The sequence below is a fragment of the Urocampus carinirostris genome, chromosome 14 (assembly GCF_059441175.1).
Source record: "Urocampus carinirostris isolate Australia breed hairy pipefish chromosome 14, RoL_Ucar_1.0, whole genome shotgun sequence".
Classification (NCBI taxonomy): domain Eukaryota; kingdom Metazoa; phylum Chordata; class Actinopteri; order Syngnathiformes; family Syngnathidae; genus Urocampus; species Urocampus carinirostris.
The window spans coordinates 34153394-34168037 of NC_142362.1; the positions used below are offsets into that span (position 1 = coordinate 34153394).

At 39.5% G+C, this 14644-nt stretch overlaps 1 protein-coding gene across 4 annotated transcripts in view; it reads right to left on the bottom strand.

The window, feature by feature from the left end:
• igf2bp2a (insulin-like growth factor 2 mRNA binding protein 2a) overlaps positions 1 to 14644 on the bottom strand; it is an 84868-nt gene that overhangs the window by 10935 nt on the left and 59289 nt on the right. For all 4 annotated transcript variants that reach the window (XM_088353003.1, XM_088353002.1, XM_088353006.1 and 1 more), the window contains 6 exons: positions 14379 to 14442; positions 12650 to 12943; positions 8396 to 8530; positions 6843 to 6965; positions 5143 to 5278; positions 2819 to 2956 (listed from right to left, as the gene is read on the bottom strand). In XM_088353003.1, the coding sequence (XP_088209129.1) occupies positions 2819 to 2956; positions 5143 to 5278; positions 6843 to 6965; positions 8396 to 8530; positions 12650 to 12943; positions 14379 to 14442 (890 nt within the window). The remainder of the gene's footprint in view (positions 1 to 2818; positions 2957 to 5142; positions 5279 to 6842; positions 6966 to 8395; positions 8531 to 12649; positions 12944 to 14378; positions 14443 to 14644) is intronic.

Here is a 14644-nt window from a genome sequence, read left to right on the forward strand (position 1 = left end):
CTTGACAGAATTTTTGTTCTATTTCTAATCAGGTAAAACCAGCAATACTGAAACTGTTTACTTATGATATAAATTGATTGCAGTTATCGACAAGCACACTGCCAAAAAGCTACGGCAAGGGAACAGGCCTGGCTTAAAACCTTTGTCAGAAAACAGCATTATGAAGCATCGAGTCAAATAAGACTAAATCGAAACAATATTCGTAAGTAGTCTCCGTAGGAAATCGCAATCAGCCACAAGGCATTGGTTAAATATCTCAACGAGTAGGAAGGAATTCCAGAACACCGGTACGTTTTCGGGCCCGTTCAGGTCTCACGGTGCTCAGCTCGGGATGTCAACTATGAATGAGTGCGAACTTTGCTCTACTAGGACACTGGCACACGCTCAAAAGTACAAATAAGTTGGATTTGATTTGATCTCTGGAGAGTATTGATTTGGCGGACATTTGGGAATGTGTAGATCAGAGGTGTCAAACCTATTTGCGCTTAGGGGCTACATGGTAGGAGAAAAAACTCTGACTGGGCCTACACTAGTGGATTAAAGAGCGAGAGAAAGAGAGAGCGAAAGAGAGAGAGAGGGGGAGAAAGAAAGACAGAAAGAAAGAAAGAAAGAAATAAAGAAAGAAGAAAAGAGGAGAAAGAAATAGAAAGACTAAGGAAGAGAGACAATGAAAGGGAGGATGAAAATTAGACATAAAAAGGAAATAACTTTCACATTAACCCCTTAACAATGATGAAAAATTCACCTAAAATCTAAATCCAAGACATACCCAAAGTAAATTGAATGCTGCCGTTCAACCATTGGGAGAATCTGGATGTTTTTTGGTCTCTTTAGAAAGGTAAGAATCTGAAGTTTTGTCCCCAACTGAAATAATTGTGCAAGCGCCACTAACATTGAACGATCTAAGTTTGAACACATAGAAATAGAAGCTTTTTATTCTCTCCTGATTTTTTATTTTTTTTTGCAATCACATGCCTGGGACAAAAGCATGAGCATTAGTCCCAGGTCAAGGTTGATCACAATTTGAAAAACTGAAATTTTTTTACACATTCTTATTTCTTGAATCTTAAGATTTCCAATCATACGTGGCATGACGTGTTTCAGTGACTGGTGACATCATACAGACACGCCTTTGCTTCTTAATACTGTCGGAACGTTGACAAGTGAAAGAGTAAAAAAGAAAGAGGGAGAAAGAAAGGGGAACATAGAGAGACACAAAGAGAGGAAGAGAGAGAGAGAGGGATAGAGAGAGAGATGGGGGAAAGAGAGAGAGAGAGACAGAGAAAAAGGGGGGGCTGATGAATATAAATATATTGCAGTTATCACGTTTTTTACATAGTAATAAAATACAGTTGTTTGAGAAGTCAGATTATTTTCTTTAAATTTGATCAATATTGAAAACAAATGTCTAAAAAAGATTCCTAAAAACGTTAACAGCTTATTAGTTTTATCTTCATCTGGTACAAATTTGCCAAATGCCTGATGTAACTTATAATTTGCCTTATGGGTCCATTTATGGGAGCAGTAACAAGCGGCTCCGGAGCATTCTGTGCTCTAGCACTCCCATGTGGCTCCTTAGCCCTTTTGAAAATGTTTGATAATGGACAATGATATTGTTTCTGAAATGACAAACATAACACAATATTCTTAATGTTTTCATATAAATATTGATATACAGAAACACCCTGCTAGTTTGCGCTTCAGTTATCTCTGGCTCACTGTTGTCTCTGACTTTTTTTATCATTGATATCAACTTATCTTGCATTGCCTTTTGCAGCAGACAGCACACAGCATCACTGGGTCAGGTTAAAAAGGGCTTTAATTGTTGGGTTGGCGTGCCTGCTATATGCTCTCCGTGGCATACCCGCGGTGGGCAGGCGAACAATTCAACGAGTCCAGTCCGGCATCCCCCCACCCTCAGAACAAACTGTGGAGAACAGTTATAGCCAAGCTAGTATTTTAGTGGCTTGTTACCATTAAAATAAATGTATTAATCCATCCGACTCTGAGGAAAGTCAGAAGAGCGCAAAGAAATGGTGATCACCACCGGGTGCTTAGTGAATTGTTCTTAGGTCTGGTAAGACACTGAGGTGGCATCAGGAGAGAAGGCAAAAGTGGTGCTGCAGGTTCGGCCTACTGCGGCTGGGCTATGTAATAACTCTCACAAACCACTCCTACTGAGCCTGTATCTCACCAATGCCAGATCCATTACCCATGAAACACATGACCTGCAAATACAACTTGTGGGAAACTGACACATTCAGTCAGCTGTGTTTTAACCATCACCAAGACCTGGTTCAATTCGAGGATATCGATGCTTGCGTACAGATAGCCAATCACTCTTTAAATTGCACTTAGAGGACAAGCCTTTCAATTTGTTGTACTTTTGTATAATATCAATAAAGACCATTTATTCAACAGCAATTCTGTGTTCTGTGTTTTTATTTGTATATCTATAAATGTTATTTTGTTAGAGTTGTTTACTCTCAGTCGGTATTGGTTGTCATCTCGAGTTAAGTTTGCCCCTTGGGGGATTTTATGACAGGGGGGTTTCTGGGGCCCATTAACGATGACTAATTACTGTATACATGCAGTATTTGTTGCCCTACTTAAAAGGCGTATACAAAGGATTTTTAGCCCCGAACATGTTATATATTTGGTTCCATAATGGCTTTTTCAACATTTTGGAATGCCAACCCCTGTCCTGTATTTTTCTTTTTTTTTTTGGGGGGGGGGGACATGCCCTTAACAAGCAAGCTTTTGGTTGTGTTGTGTAGAGAGATATAGGAAAACATGGACACATGAAGAAAATACTCACTAAGAATGGGTTGTATCCTGCCTGTGCCACAGGATGGACCGAGCCGCGAGGTCCAGCAGCAGGGGGCAGCACCGGCAGACCAGAGGAGAAAATGCCGAGAGCGTTGAGGTTCAAGCCTGGGATGAGGTTGGCCTGTTGCTGGAAGGAGACAACACATGGATTAAAATTTATTGCGTTTATACATCATATTTTGCACAAACTTTACATTGATATTTTCACATATTGCACATATTATTATAGCTTTTTAAATTTTATATATTATATATTTTAGCACTCCGGCCCCACGGTTCATAAATCCCGTGTTAGAGTCCAGCTACATGCCTTCCTTTGCGGAGTTTATATGTTATCTCCTTCCATGCATGGAATTTCCTTGGGCAGTCCAGTTTCCTCCCAAATACTAAAAACATGCACGGGAGGTTGCTTGGTGGGTCCAAATTGTTCCTAGGTATGATTGAGCTTATGAATAGTCGTGTATCTCCATGTGTCCTTCAACTGGCAGGCAACAAATTCATGGTGCCCCTTGCCCACTGCCAAAAGACATTTGGGATGGGCTCCAGTATCCCTGTGCCCCTAGTGAAGATAAGGAGTGGAGAACATGATTGGAAATTGAATGAATAATATATATCCGCTTTATTGACCTGATATCGTCACAGATATACTAATACATCATGACTGGTGCCATTAAGGCAACATTTCCTTAGTTTATTACAATTTCTCCTTCAATTAATCTTCCTCCAACTGCATGATTAACTACTGGGCAAGGGGGGCAAGCACAGGGGGATGTGACATATTTGTGTAATATCATCAGAGTCTCACTTGATGGCGCTCACGGCTTAGTTAATTTCAGATGGCACACATATTACCCATTCTCTGATAAGTATGGGATTGTTGGCGTTGATGCCTCCTGAGGTTACTTCATCCTGATTTAGTCGATTAGTGTAACAAACACTTATCTATTTTCTATGGCGGTTGTCCTCACAATGGTTGTGGGAGGAACACACCATGCATTCTGCACTGGTTAATTTTAGAGAACATTTACATATGAAACATGAAGACAACTCTGGAAACTTCAGTGCATGGATTTGTGAAACATTTGCAACACAACATGTTTCTTAAAAATAGATACAAAATTAGAACAACACCCTAATTTTGCAGGAACAAGAAAAAGAACATCAACAGTGAAAGTAATACACAATTATTATATTATGTTTATATTCAATTAAATTCTATTTTAATCTATCTGTTGACTCCATCCAAGATAATTGATTAATTGCATGATAAAGAAATATTTTTGGTTCAATTTGATATTGTAAAAATGTTTGCCCCATGCGGGGAAATAAACAAAAATCAGTATCATTATCATTTTTCTCAAGTATAGCTAATAAATTGCTGCCATCAAGCCAAAACGATCTCCTTCCAAAATTATTATAGTGTAAAACCAAAAGAAATCTTTAATTTGTGAATATGGCAGGGCAATAAACAAATAAATGTAATTATTTTGCAACACAAAGCAAACATCTGGCATCAAGTCTCCCACCAAAACTATTCCTCATCAAATGAAAAAATAAAAACATAATTAATAATAATGCATAGGCAGGCCAGTATTAAAGTTGGGGGGGGGGGGCATTGTTTGAGAAGTCTTTAAAAAGCTGAAAGTTAAATATCTTCTCTATTAAGTATTTTTTAACAATGCCCGAGTTATGCTTTATATTTCGCTGCGCCCATCTGCTTTTATCTTATTTTTATCAGAGCTGTTTGGGGCAGAACAAATTAGGTTTGAGGAAAGGGGGCTGGGGGAATGTCTAAAGTAATAAAATGCCTGCTTCTAGTAGAGTCCAAACAAAAACTGAAACCCCTAAAAAGATAAAAAAAAGAAAGATTTCATTCAAGCGCTTCTAAGAAATGCACATACTTGCACGCGCATCATGAATAAGCTGGCTGAGGGTGCGATGATGACTTTAAGCCAGTGATAACAAAAAACAAATTCCGTAGAGCTCCTTTAACGTCAAAACCAATTAGTCAATTCATTCAATAATTGTTGTCAAATTAGTTAACTCTTTGAGCTGCAGCTAGCCTCGACCGATGGTGTATTTTATGGGCATCGCATAAAAGCCGGCAAGGATCGGCGTTACGGCAAAGATTCACACGTGCGCAGCGAGGAAGAGGTGGGCGTGAGTCAGTGACTCATCTAGAGAGCCGGCAGATTATATAACGATCGTGTGACACTCTCCGTTTACTACCAGGCTCTGATTACTAAGATTACACCTTCTCTCTCCACGCCTGTAACACGCACATTTCTGAAAACCGAGTCGGCATTTACTCACGTTTATAGCAGCGACGTCGTTCTCGTAGGCCTCCCTCAGTTTCTTCATGATTTCTGCCTCTGCTTTACAAAGCCCTTCCAAGATGCCCTTCACTGTGATAGTCCTTTCTGGATTGTAAATGGTTAAGTCTTGTAACCTAGACCATTACACGCACACGCACACAGACACACATGAAAATGTTTCAAAAACTGGACAAAAATAAGATAAGCCATGTTTTGTGCATCACAAAGGAGGCAGGAGTTTGATTTTAATTGGTTTTGAGTGTATCTCACTCCAAAGTTAATGAAGTATGGGCCTTTCAAAACGGACATAAAGACTTGTGCTGATAAACAATGCTATTTTTATTAGCCCATGTTAATTAAGTCGGCAACGTTACAGGAAATTAGAGCATACAAAAAAAAAATGGATAACTCTACACCCTGGATGAATATTGTGATGAAGTTGTACGAGTGATAATCAACACTTAAAATTGCATTATAGACACCCATCACTACCTTGCGCTTCAGTTATCGCCGGTACACGGCTTCGTAGATTTTGAATAAATTGTCTTTATTTTCATCTATATAAATGAGTCGTGCATTGTGTTTGGTGCAGACAGCACAGGGCAAATGCTATCACAAGTCAGATCAGATCAGATCAGATCAGATCAGATCTACTTTATTGTCATTCTAGTACACGTGTATACAGAACGAAATGTCGATACATCTGACCCGCACAGTTTCCTTGAATGTACAGATATAAGTAAAAGTTGTATTGTATTATGGCTAAGTGGCAGGTTAAGGAAGGCTTTGTGTTTTGGGTGGGTGTGACAGTGTGTGCGAGACTGTGATAGGTTGGTATATGCTGTCAGTCAAACAGTGGGGAAGGCGCACAAGTCAATGTATCCACCCAAAATAAAACTGGGAAGCTTGGCAACAGCTAGAAGTTTTAATGGCTCATTCCGTTGAACGGAAATTCATCAATTAAATTGGACGCAGCAAAGCGCAAAAGTATGTTGATTAACAGTGGATGCTCTGCGGATAGTTATTGGGTCCGGGTAGTAACTGAGGTGGCGTCGGGGAGAAGGCAATACCAAGGCTGCAGGTTCAGCCATCTGGTACTGCCAGCCTAACAACTGATTTAAGCCACACCTGCCGAACCTGTATAGTACCAACGGCAAATCCATTGCCCATGAAACAGATGACATGGAGCCAAAGCTTGAGGGAAATTACTACATTTGTGACTCATGTATTTTCATCATCAAGGAGACCTGGCTCAACTCAGGTTACCTAATGCTAACGGACAGTGAGCCAGCCTCTCTTTAAATTGCTTCTTGCACTGAAAGAAGAAGCCCTCTAATTACCTTTTACTTTTATATAATGACCATACAGACCATTCATTCAACTGCAATTCTGTGTTCTGAGTTTTTATATATGGATCTTTAGTTGTTATTGTGTTACAGTCGTTTACTCTTAGTCGGTAAGACGTCATTTCAGGAACCCTTGTAGGCTTTTATTAAGGTGCAATGCTACTTAGTTTATGTTCACTTTCCGCAGGATGTTCTGGTTCCGATTAAACTGCAATAACTGAGGGATTACTAGATGTAGCTTGGCTCTAGCTCTTAATTTGCGGCCCTATCTGGTACTATATTCATTTGCTGGTGTGGTGTGAAAATCAAAGCTGACACACAGCAACATTGTGTATGTGATCAGATGGCTTACGAGGAGATGGTTATCTTGGTCCCTGTCTCTTCCTCGATCTTCTTCAGGTTGCGGCCTTCCTTCCCGATGAGGCGACCCACCAAACTATTGTGGGCCAGGAGTTTTAGAGGGATCTCCTCCTGCCTGCATGAGTAAACACAAACACACAAATTTAATTGGGGCTACTAAATATTAATAAAGATTTCTGCTTTACTACGGTATACAAAAAGTTGCCTTTGGTTGTTAATTTGCTATTTAGGATTTAATTTTCCGCATGTTAATATTATCTTTTTTTATGTAAAATATTGCACTCTTTCTTGTATAAATATGCATTACATAAACGTATAAATGTATCATTACACTATTTCTATTGCACTATTGTTATGATACACTTATAATTCAAGGCTGGCTCCAAGCACTACCTTGTAAATATTTATCCTAAAATTATTTTTATCTTATTTTTGTTCATATTTTTATGTTCATCCTAGAGTTCCATGTCTGGTCTTGTAAGCAATGTTTACTACCTTGTTATGGATGACAATAACATGCCATGACAGATGTTGTTTTCCTTATTATATCTCCATCAAACTGATTATAAATTTAGAACTATCATTGTCACGATTACTGATGTGATGCACCTGTACCCGCTCCTTTGGCGGCAACTGCCTCGGACTCTGATTGGCTCCCTGTCCCTATTTAAACCCACTCCTTTCTGTCACCTAGTGTCAGTCCGTCTGCGAACCTCAATTTACACTACGCAAGCCTTTTTTTGACCCTGACTCCAACCTGTTTTTTTGCTCCTGTCTGTCCACCAGCTTCGACCTTTTTTTGTCCTCGACCATGTCTACTCTCCTTTCTTGCTTCCGACTCGCTTCCGACCGCAACCACGTTTTTGCTCTCCTGACCCGTTTTTTCCGTTCCTCGCCACGGAAGTCCCACTTCCGTGTTCAGAGCGACCTGCTTCCCGCGCCCAGCGATCACCAGATCGTGGGGGCAACCGTTTCCTTTCTTCCAATAAAACTGAGATAAACGTAACGCAAGTGTGTCTTGTCTCCGTTCTGGTCTTGACAATCATGTATTATCCAAGGTGAGTTTTTTTATAATCTCAATCAAAAATCTAGTGTTTGCTTTATTTCCTGATTGGTCGTACCATATGAGTCTGGACTCTTTTCTTTTTCTTTATGGGTATGTCTCTAAATGTTTTGTACATATGAAACAGAGATACAAGCCCATTTTTCATTAGAAGACAGCTCATTACATAAGGTTTGATGGCGATAGTTTGTTCATAGTGTTTAAATAGAGCATGTATTCTGCTAACACACAAAAAAGAAACGTTAAAAGTATAAAGCCAATTAAATATCTCATCAGTCTTTCTAATGCTAAGCCTCTGTCACGTTTTAGTCTGTGTGTTGTGTCGTGTGTTGACTGTGTTAGTGGTGCAAAGAGGTTGTGGAGGGATGGAGAAGAACGCAAACTGCGATTAAAAGGTGTTCTGGCAGGTTAAAGGATGAGATTATGGGTCATCAACGTTTATGCCTAATCTCCTGAGCGACGTAACGTAAACATAAACTCACGTCTTGGTTTCATTGGCTTCCTTCTGCATGATGTCCAGGATCATGCGGCAGGCCGACGAGCAGCCCTCCGGGGAGGAGTGGATGGTTATCGGCTTCTCGGCAGCGCCTGCGTTCTCCTTCCGATGAATGTCCACTCTGGAAGTAAAATGCAGGCGTGCTTATGGTTAAAAAGGTGACAAGAGCATGGAGGAAACATGTTCCAGCAAGCTGTACAACCCACTGTGTTTCAGTGATTGGCAGGGGGCACCATACACTCATACCCCTTGGCGGTATTACATGAAACCAAGATAAGGGATTGAGCTGGGATATGTTTGTTATTTGGGCGGAATTCAGCCTCAATTTGGTTGCATAAAAGCAAGTTCAATTTAGCTTGGCTTGGTTACTATGGAGATTTATTCTCAACAGCTAACCAGATCAGACTAATAACCAGGCTAAGGTTATCATCAGAGATACTGTACATCTGGCACTACTACTGTTAAGCATGTGGCAAATTTTAGGGTTTCATGGCATTTCCATGGATATTTTTTTCATATGTTGCATTATTTAAATTATACAGCATTCAAATTTTGCATATAGGCTATATTGTCATTTCGTTAAACTGTTGACTGTATAATTGCAAGTCATTTTATAGCCGTTCATGTAGTAAGTGTATTGATTTCTGCCAATGTGGGCCTTGATTACTCATTGCCCTCACCTGTGCACGCTCGTTTGGCGCCAGCTGCTGCTCGTTGCCTGATTGATTCCCCTCCTATTTAAACTCAGTACCCCATTCACTCCTTGTCAATCCGTCAGCAAACCTCCGCATACGCAAGGCAAGCACTTTGACTCTGGCTCCCGTCTGTCCCGTTCTCATCCGTATCTTGCCCGTCCCTGATTAACCGTTCGTCTCCAGCTCCCTGACTTTGCCCTTGCTTTGACAACACTCTGATCTCCTGCTCCGGCTAGTGACTCGTTTTTGCCCACCGCCCACGCTCCGATCTCCCGTTCTGGCTACTTGACCCGTTTTGGCACATCGACCACGCTCCGATCTCCCGCTCCGGCTACTTGACCCGTTTAGGCACATCGACCATGCTCCGATCTCCCGCTCCGGCTACTTGACCCGTTTTGGCACACCGACCACGCTCCGATCCCGTGAGCTGCTTGCTCCTCCTGTCCAGCGAGCACCGGATCACTGGCGTTTGTTTCCCCGCACCTGACTTCCTCGATATCTCAATAAACTTTTGTGTAAAACGTTACGCGTTTGGGTCTACCATTTGTTCTGGTTCTGAGAATGTGTTTTATTGCTATGCCAATTAAAAATGTTCGTCAAATTGCCATTAGAGCTTTGATGAATATGTATGCATGCCATAGCTGTTCTAAAAAGTGATGGGAAAACTTGCAAAGATGTATCTACAAAGTCTTTGACAAGGATAATAGAGTATGGATAGGTCCAATTCCCAATTATCTGTTTCTTCGTCAAAAGAGAAAAAAGTTAATTCCATACGAAGGATCAATTAAAAAAAAAAAAAAAAAGTCCTCTTGCCCAACCGAAATGAACTGATTTTACTTCAATCACACCTCCACAAACACCCAGTTCACTCTGCAAAATCTCACGAACCACCCTCCACCCCATCAAAGAAATTTCTCCTTGGATCTACACAATTCACATATGTCATCCTTTTTTGACAGCTAATTTTGACAAAAGGTGAGAGATTTTCATGCCTGAAGATAAGAGTTTTCTGACATGTTTTCTAAAAAAGAACAGTTTAAGTCAAGTAACGTTTATTGGTATGCCATAAATGTACTGCCCTTAATTAGAAAAAGTCTTGAAGGGCTACACAGATAACCAATACAACATCCCTTGATCTAAAACCTACAGTATGTCACAAAAGTAAGTACATCCCTCTATCTTTTATTGATTTTATATTAGTGTTTTATAGAAAATCACTGAAGAAGCATCGTTTTGACACAACGAAAATAGGTCCGTCAACAAAGGCCATGGCTTGCAGGTAAGATATCTTCTGGTCTGATGAGAAAAATATCATAATTTATTCAGATGGTGTGAAGCATGTGTGGCAGCAACCAGGTGAGGGGTACAAATATGTTTGTGTTGTGCCTAAAGTCAAGCATGATGGTGGGAGTGTCATTGTTTGGAACTGTATGATTGCAACTGGAATAGGGGAGTTGCTTTTCATAAAGGGAAACAAACTCAAGATGTACTGTGAAATACTGGAGCAAGGAACGACCCCCTACCTCCAGAAACTGGGTCACAAGGCGATGTTCCAGCCCAAATACAACTTGACCAAGGCAGCTTCTAAAGGGGCTAAGGGTAAAGGGGATGGACTGGCCAAGCATGTACCCAGATCTAAACTCAATAGAACATCTTTGGGGCATCCTCAAGCGGAAAGTGGAGTAACACAAGATCTCAAATATCACCCAGCTCTGTCATGTTGTCATTGTAGAGTTGGAAGAGCATCCCAGTAGCAATTTATGAGGCTCTGGTGAAATCCACGGCCAGGAACTTGAACTTGAAGAACTTCTACTTTAGGGTGTACTAACTTTTGTTAGCAGGGGTTTACCTACTAATAGCTAGATTTTCAGTTTTTTTAGGGGAAAAATAAATTTACACTGCTTTATAAGCTTTACACAGACTACATTCATTGTGTGGAAGCGAAGGTTCTTCAGTGTTGTTCAATTAAACAAAATGATAAAATCTCTGCAGAAATTCGAGGGGTGTACTCACTTTTGTGACTTACTGTAGGGGAAAATCTAAACAAAGACAGTAAGAAAAATATATAAACTGTTAGAAAAATATCGTGAAACAAGTAAGAGAATATTTTTTCAAGGAAAAATATTCTTGTTTGGATTAAAAGATGATTCTGTAGTATTATTTTTCTAACAGTTATTGCTGTAGAGTAAAATTTTGCTACTCACTGCTGTCATCTGCTGGATTTAAGTCACAATTGCAGCCTCAGTCAGCTCATTTCTCAATTACAGAACTGTACTAATAAACCCTTTTCCCTTCTTTTTGGGAGTTTAGGTTGGTGTTTGGACGTTATTTGAAACAGATATTTTCTTACTTTTACCATTTTGAGGCTACAGACAAACTGACAAAAAAAACTGAGACCAATCCTGAAATCACTATCCAGAACAAGTCCCAGAACAGCGATGCAAAAAGTAAGATAAAAGCAGATTGGCATGATGGGGAAAAAAATATAAAGGCTCAACTAAGTTTGACATTGTTAACACATATTTAATAGAGAAAATATTCTACTTTTAACTTTTTGAAAACACCTCAAACAATTTTATCCATTATACTTTTTTCATGAAAAATACAGGATAATAACGAAATAAAAACCTCAAAGAGCAATCGAAAAAAACTGTAAATTAGAAGAAGTACCATTTACACCAAATTAAATTTTTGTTCAATTCATGTTTTCTGTTTTGTTAACTGTACCTTTTCTAGCATGTATTGGAAAAAAGTTTCAAATTTTGCTAATCTCACTAAAAAAAAGTTAAAATACATACTGTAATATTTTTCTTATGTTGCTAGAAAAACCCATAGATAAAATAATAATAAATAAGAATACTTAAAATTTGCAAAATTATCTGCTAGCAATTATGTTTTTTTCTTTGTTGTCGCTGATAATTCTCATTTAGCAACAGCTAAAACATCCATACAGGTTGTGAAATTAGAACATTTTTATGAAGCAATCTTCTGCCCTCGATGTTCACAATATAATTTTGAATGTTTCATTTTATAATATCTAGACCAGTCATTTAAAATATATGGCCTACAAGAACCAGGCCGTTGGATAATTTTATCTGGTCCGCCATAACTATCTGGGTTTGTCAAAAAAGTAGCGAGTCTCTAGGTACTTTATATCAAAAGTTATATAATTTTTTATGAGTAAACGCAAACCAAATGCTCTCTCCGGCCGGTAGAGAATACAGTATCTTTGAGTTTGTACAGCGTGGCAAGTTGGTTCAGGTGTAAAACTGCATTCACTCAAGTGTTAAGATGATCCAGTTAACATATTCAGTGCCAAACATGTAAATAAATCTAAAGTTTTGTCGCAAACTAAAATAATCACTGCAAGTGCTACCTAGACAAATGTAATATCACCCATAGTGAATGGTCATCATATCTTAAATCTAAAGAGTTTAAGCTTCCCAATAATATGTGACTGGTGACATCGTGAAAACACGACTTCTTTTATGCCGGCAGAACATAAATAAACTCCAATAATTCATTCATTCATTCAAGTCGCTTACTTTGACTGTGTCTGCTTGGTGACGTTCTTGATGGTCAGCCCCTCCTTGCCGATGATTGCTCCCACAAACTGAGTGGGCACCAGCATGCGCAAAGGAAAGTCCTGCGGCTGCCGCGGCCGCGGGGCCCCGAATGCACCTGAATGTCCGGGTTGAGGTGGTTCTTGGTCCCGCGACAGCCGTCCGCCTCGTCGGCCTCGAGCCGCCTGCACGGGCGGAGCCGCATCCAAGTCCATGATGTACGACACGCTCAAGGCGAATTCGTCGCACTGCTGTCCTGTCAACTTCTCAATGGCTCTGAAGAGGAGATGGCGTGAAAAGATTTTTTGAATACAGCATAATAGTCAAGCTAACATGCGTTTTTCTTGTTGCAGTCTGTGATAAAAGATTTTCATTTTAGCAAGTTTGTGCAGTGTGCTCTATTCAGTATTCATATTCCATTTTAATAGCTAAATTCAAGCACTTTTCAGGACTTGAAAGACCCAATGTGGAATATTTGACCACTAGATGGCACTTGTCTGGGACAAGTGAGGGCCAGTGATACTTGGCATAGTGTGGCAGCAGGATGCTGGACAACCATTGCGCCGACTTAAGTGGGGATTCGACGGTGTAATACAAACACAAATTTCTCAATCTATGATTTTTTGAAAAAAATAAACATTGGTATGATACATATGTAGGCGTGGAGAGGGATGAGCACCACCAGGCTGTACTTGCCCAAGACACCACAGCCAATCAACGAACCAATCATGATAGTTCTTGTATATTTGCCTAGTATTCAAATTAGTGTTTGTTTGTCTGCATGATTTTTTGGAACATTAGAAAGCACTAAATATTACACGTTGTCCCTTTAAAAGCCAATTTCCCAATTTTTCCAGTATCATTAAAATAGATAAACCGGTGTCAATCAAAACAACTGTTTTTTTGTTGTTGTTGACTTTGATCACTAAAATAAAGTCAGCATCTTGCTGCTAGCACTTATGTATGCTTGTTTAAGATGTTCCAATCTACGATATAGGATATTTTAGTGTCAAAGGGCTGGTATAAACTGACATGAATTCTGCCATTTAGCTTCAACAATGCCCAATCTGCTTCTATACGTCACACTTGTTAATAAACATGAAGCTTTATAGGAGTCGGGTAAAAATGGAGTTCAATACGGAGGACAAAAAAAGACAGAAAGTACTGTACGTATAAAAAGCAGAAAAATGAGCCAAATTCGGACTCATGTTAATGGTATTGATGGCTCCTAGGCAGAGTGCTGATATTCTCCTTTTTACTTTCCTTATTTTATTTCTTTTTTCGCGTGCTTTTTAGATGATCTGCATCTAGATTCTAGATGGTTAAGAAGAATTGTAAATAGTTATTTTTGGGAGATGATATCATATGCATGTGGGATGATATCATAACCACAGGGGTCGTAGGGGCACAGCTTCCTGTGGTGTGTCTTGGGCAATACAGCTTGTTGGCACCCATCCCTCTCCAGGCCAATATTTGCTTCCACAATACAAAACCTTTTATTGATCATCATTTTTGGAGGGGATTCTTCTTCAAATCATCCAAGAACCACCTATCAAAATGTTGATAAATCTGTTTAAATCCTTTATTAATGATTATTTTTACCGCAGCAAAAAAACATAGCGCTAGTAAGGGATATTCGGCTGAAATTTCTTTACTTCAAATAAGTTGAGACTCGCTTTATTATAAAATCAAAGTTGTCGGCTGTACTTACTCTTTAGCTTCTTCCTTGGTTGCGTACGTAACATTCACCACTGCTGTTTCTGTGTCCGTGTTGACTGTCAGAGAGTAAGAATATATAACAAGTAGATGTCATAAGATATCATCATCATCATCATAGCTCACCTTCCTAATGTGTCATGTTTCTTCGTTTTAAATTTTTTTGAAAATCTATTAAAGCAGACCCAGGGTTTGGAAATGGTAAATGGTTTGCATATATACAGACTCTCCCCAACCATTCGACTTATGACTAACGGTAAA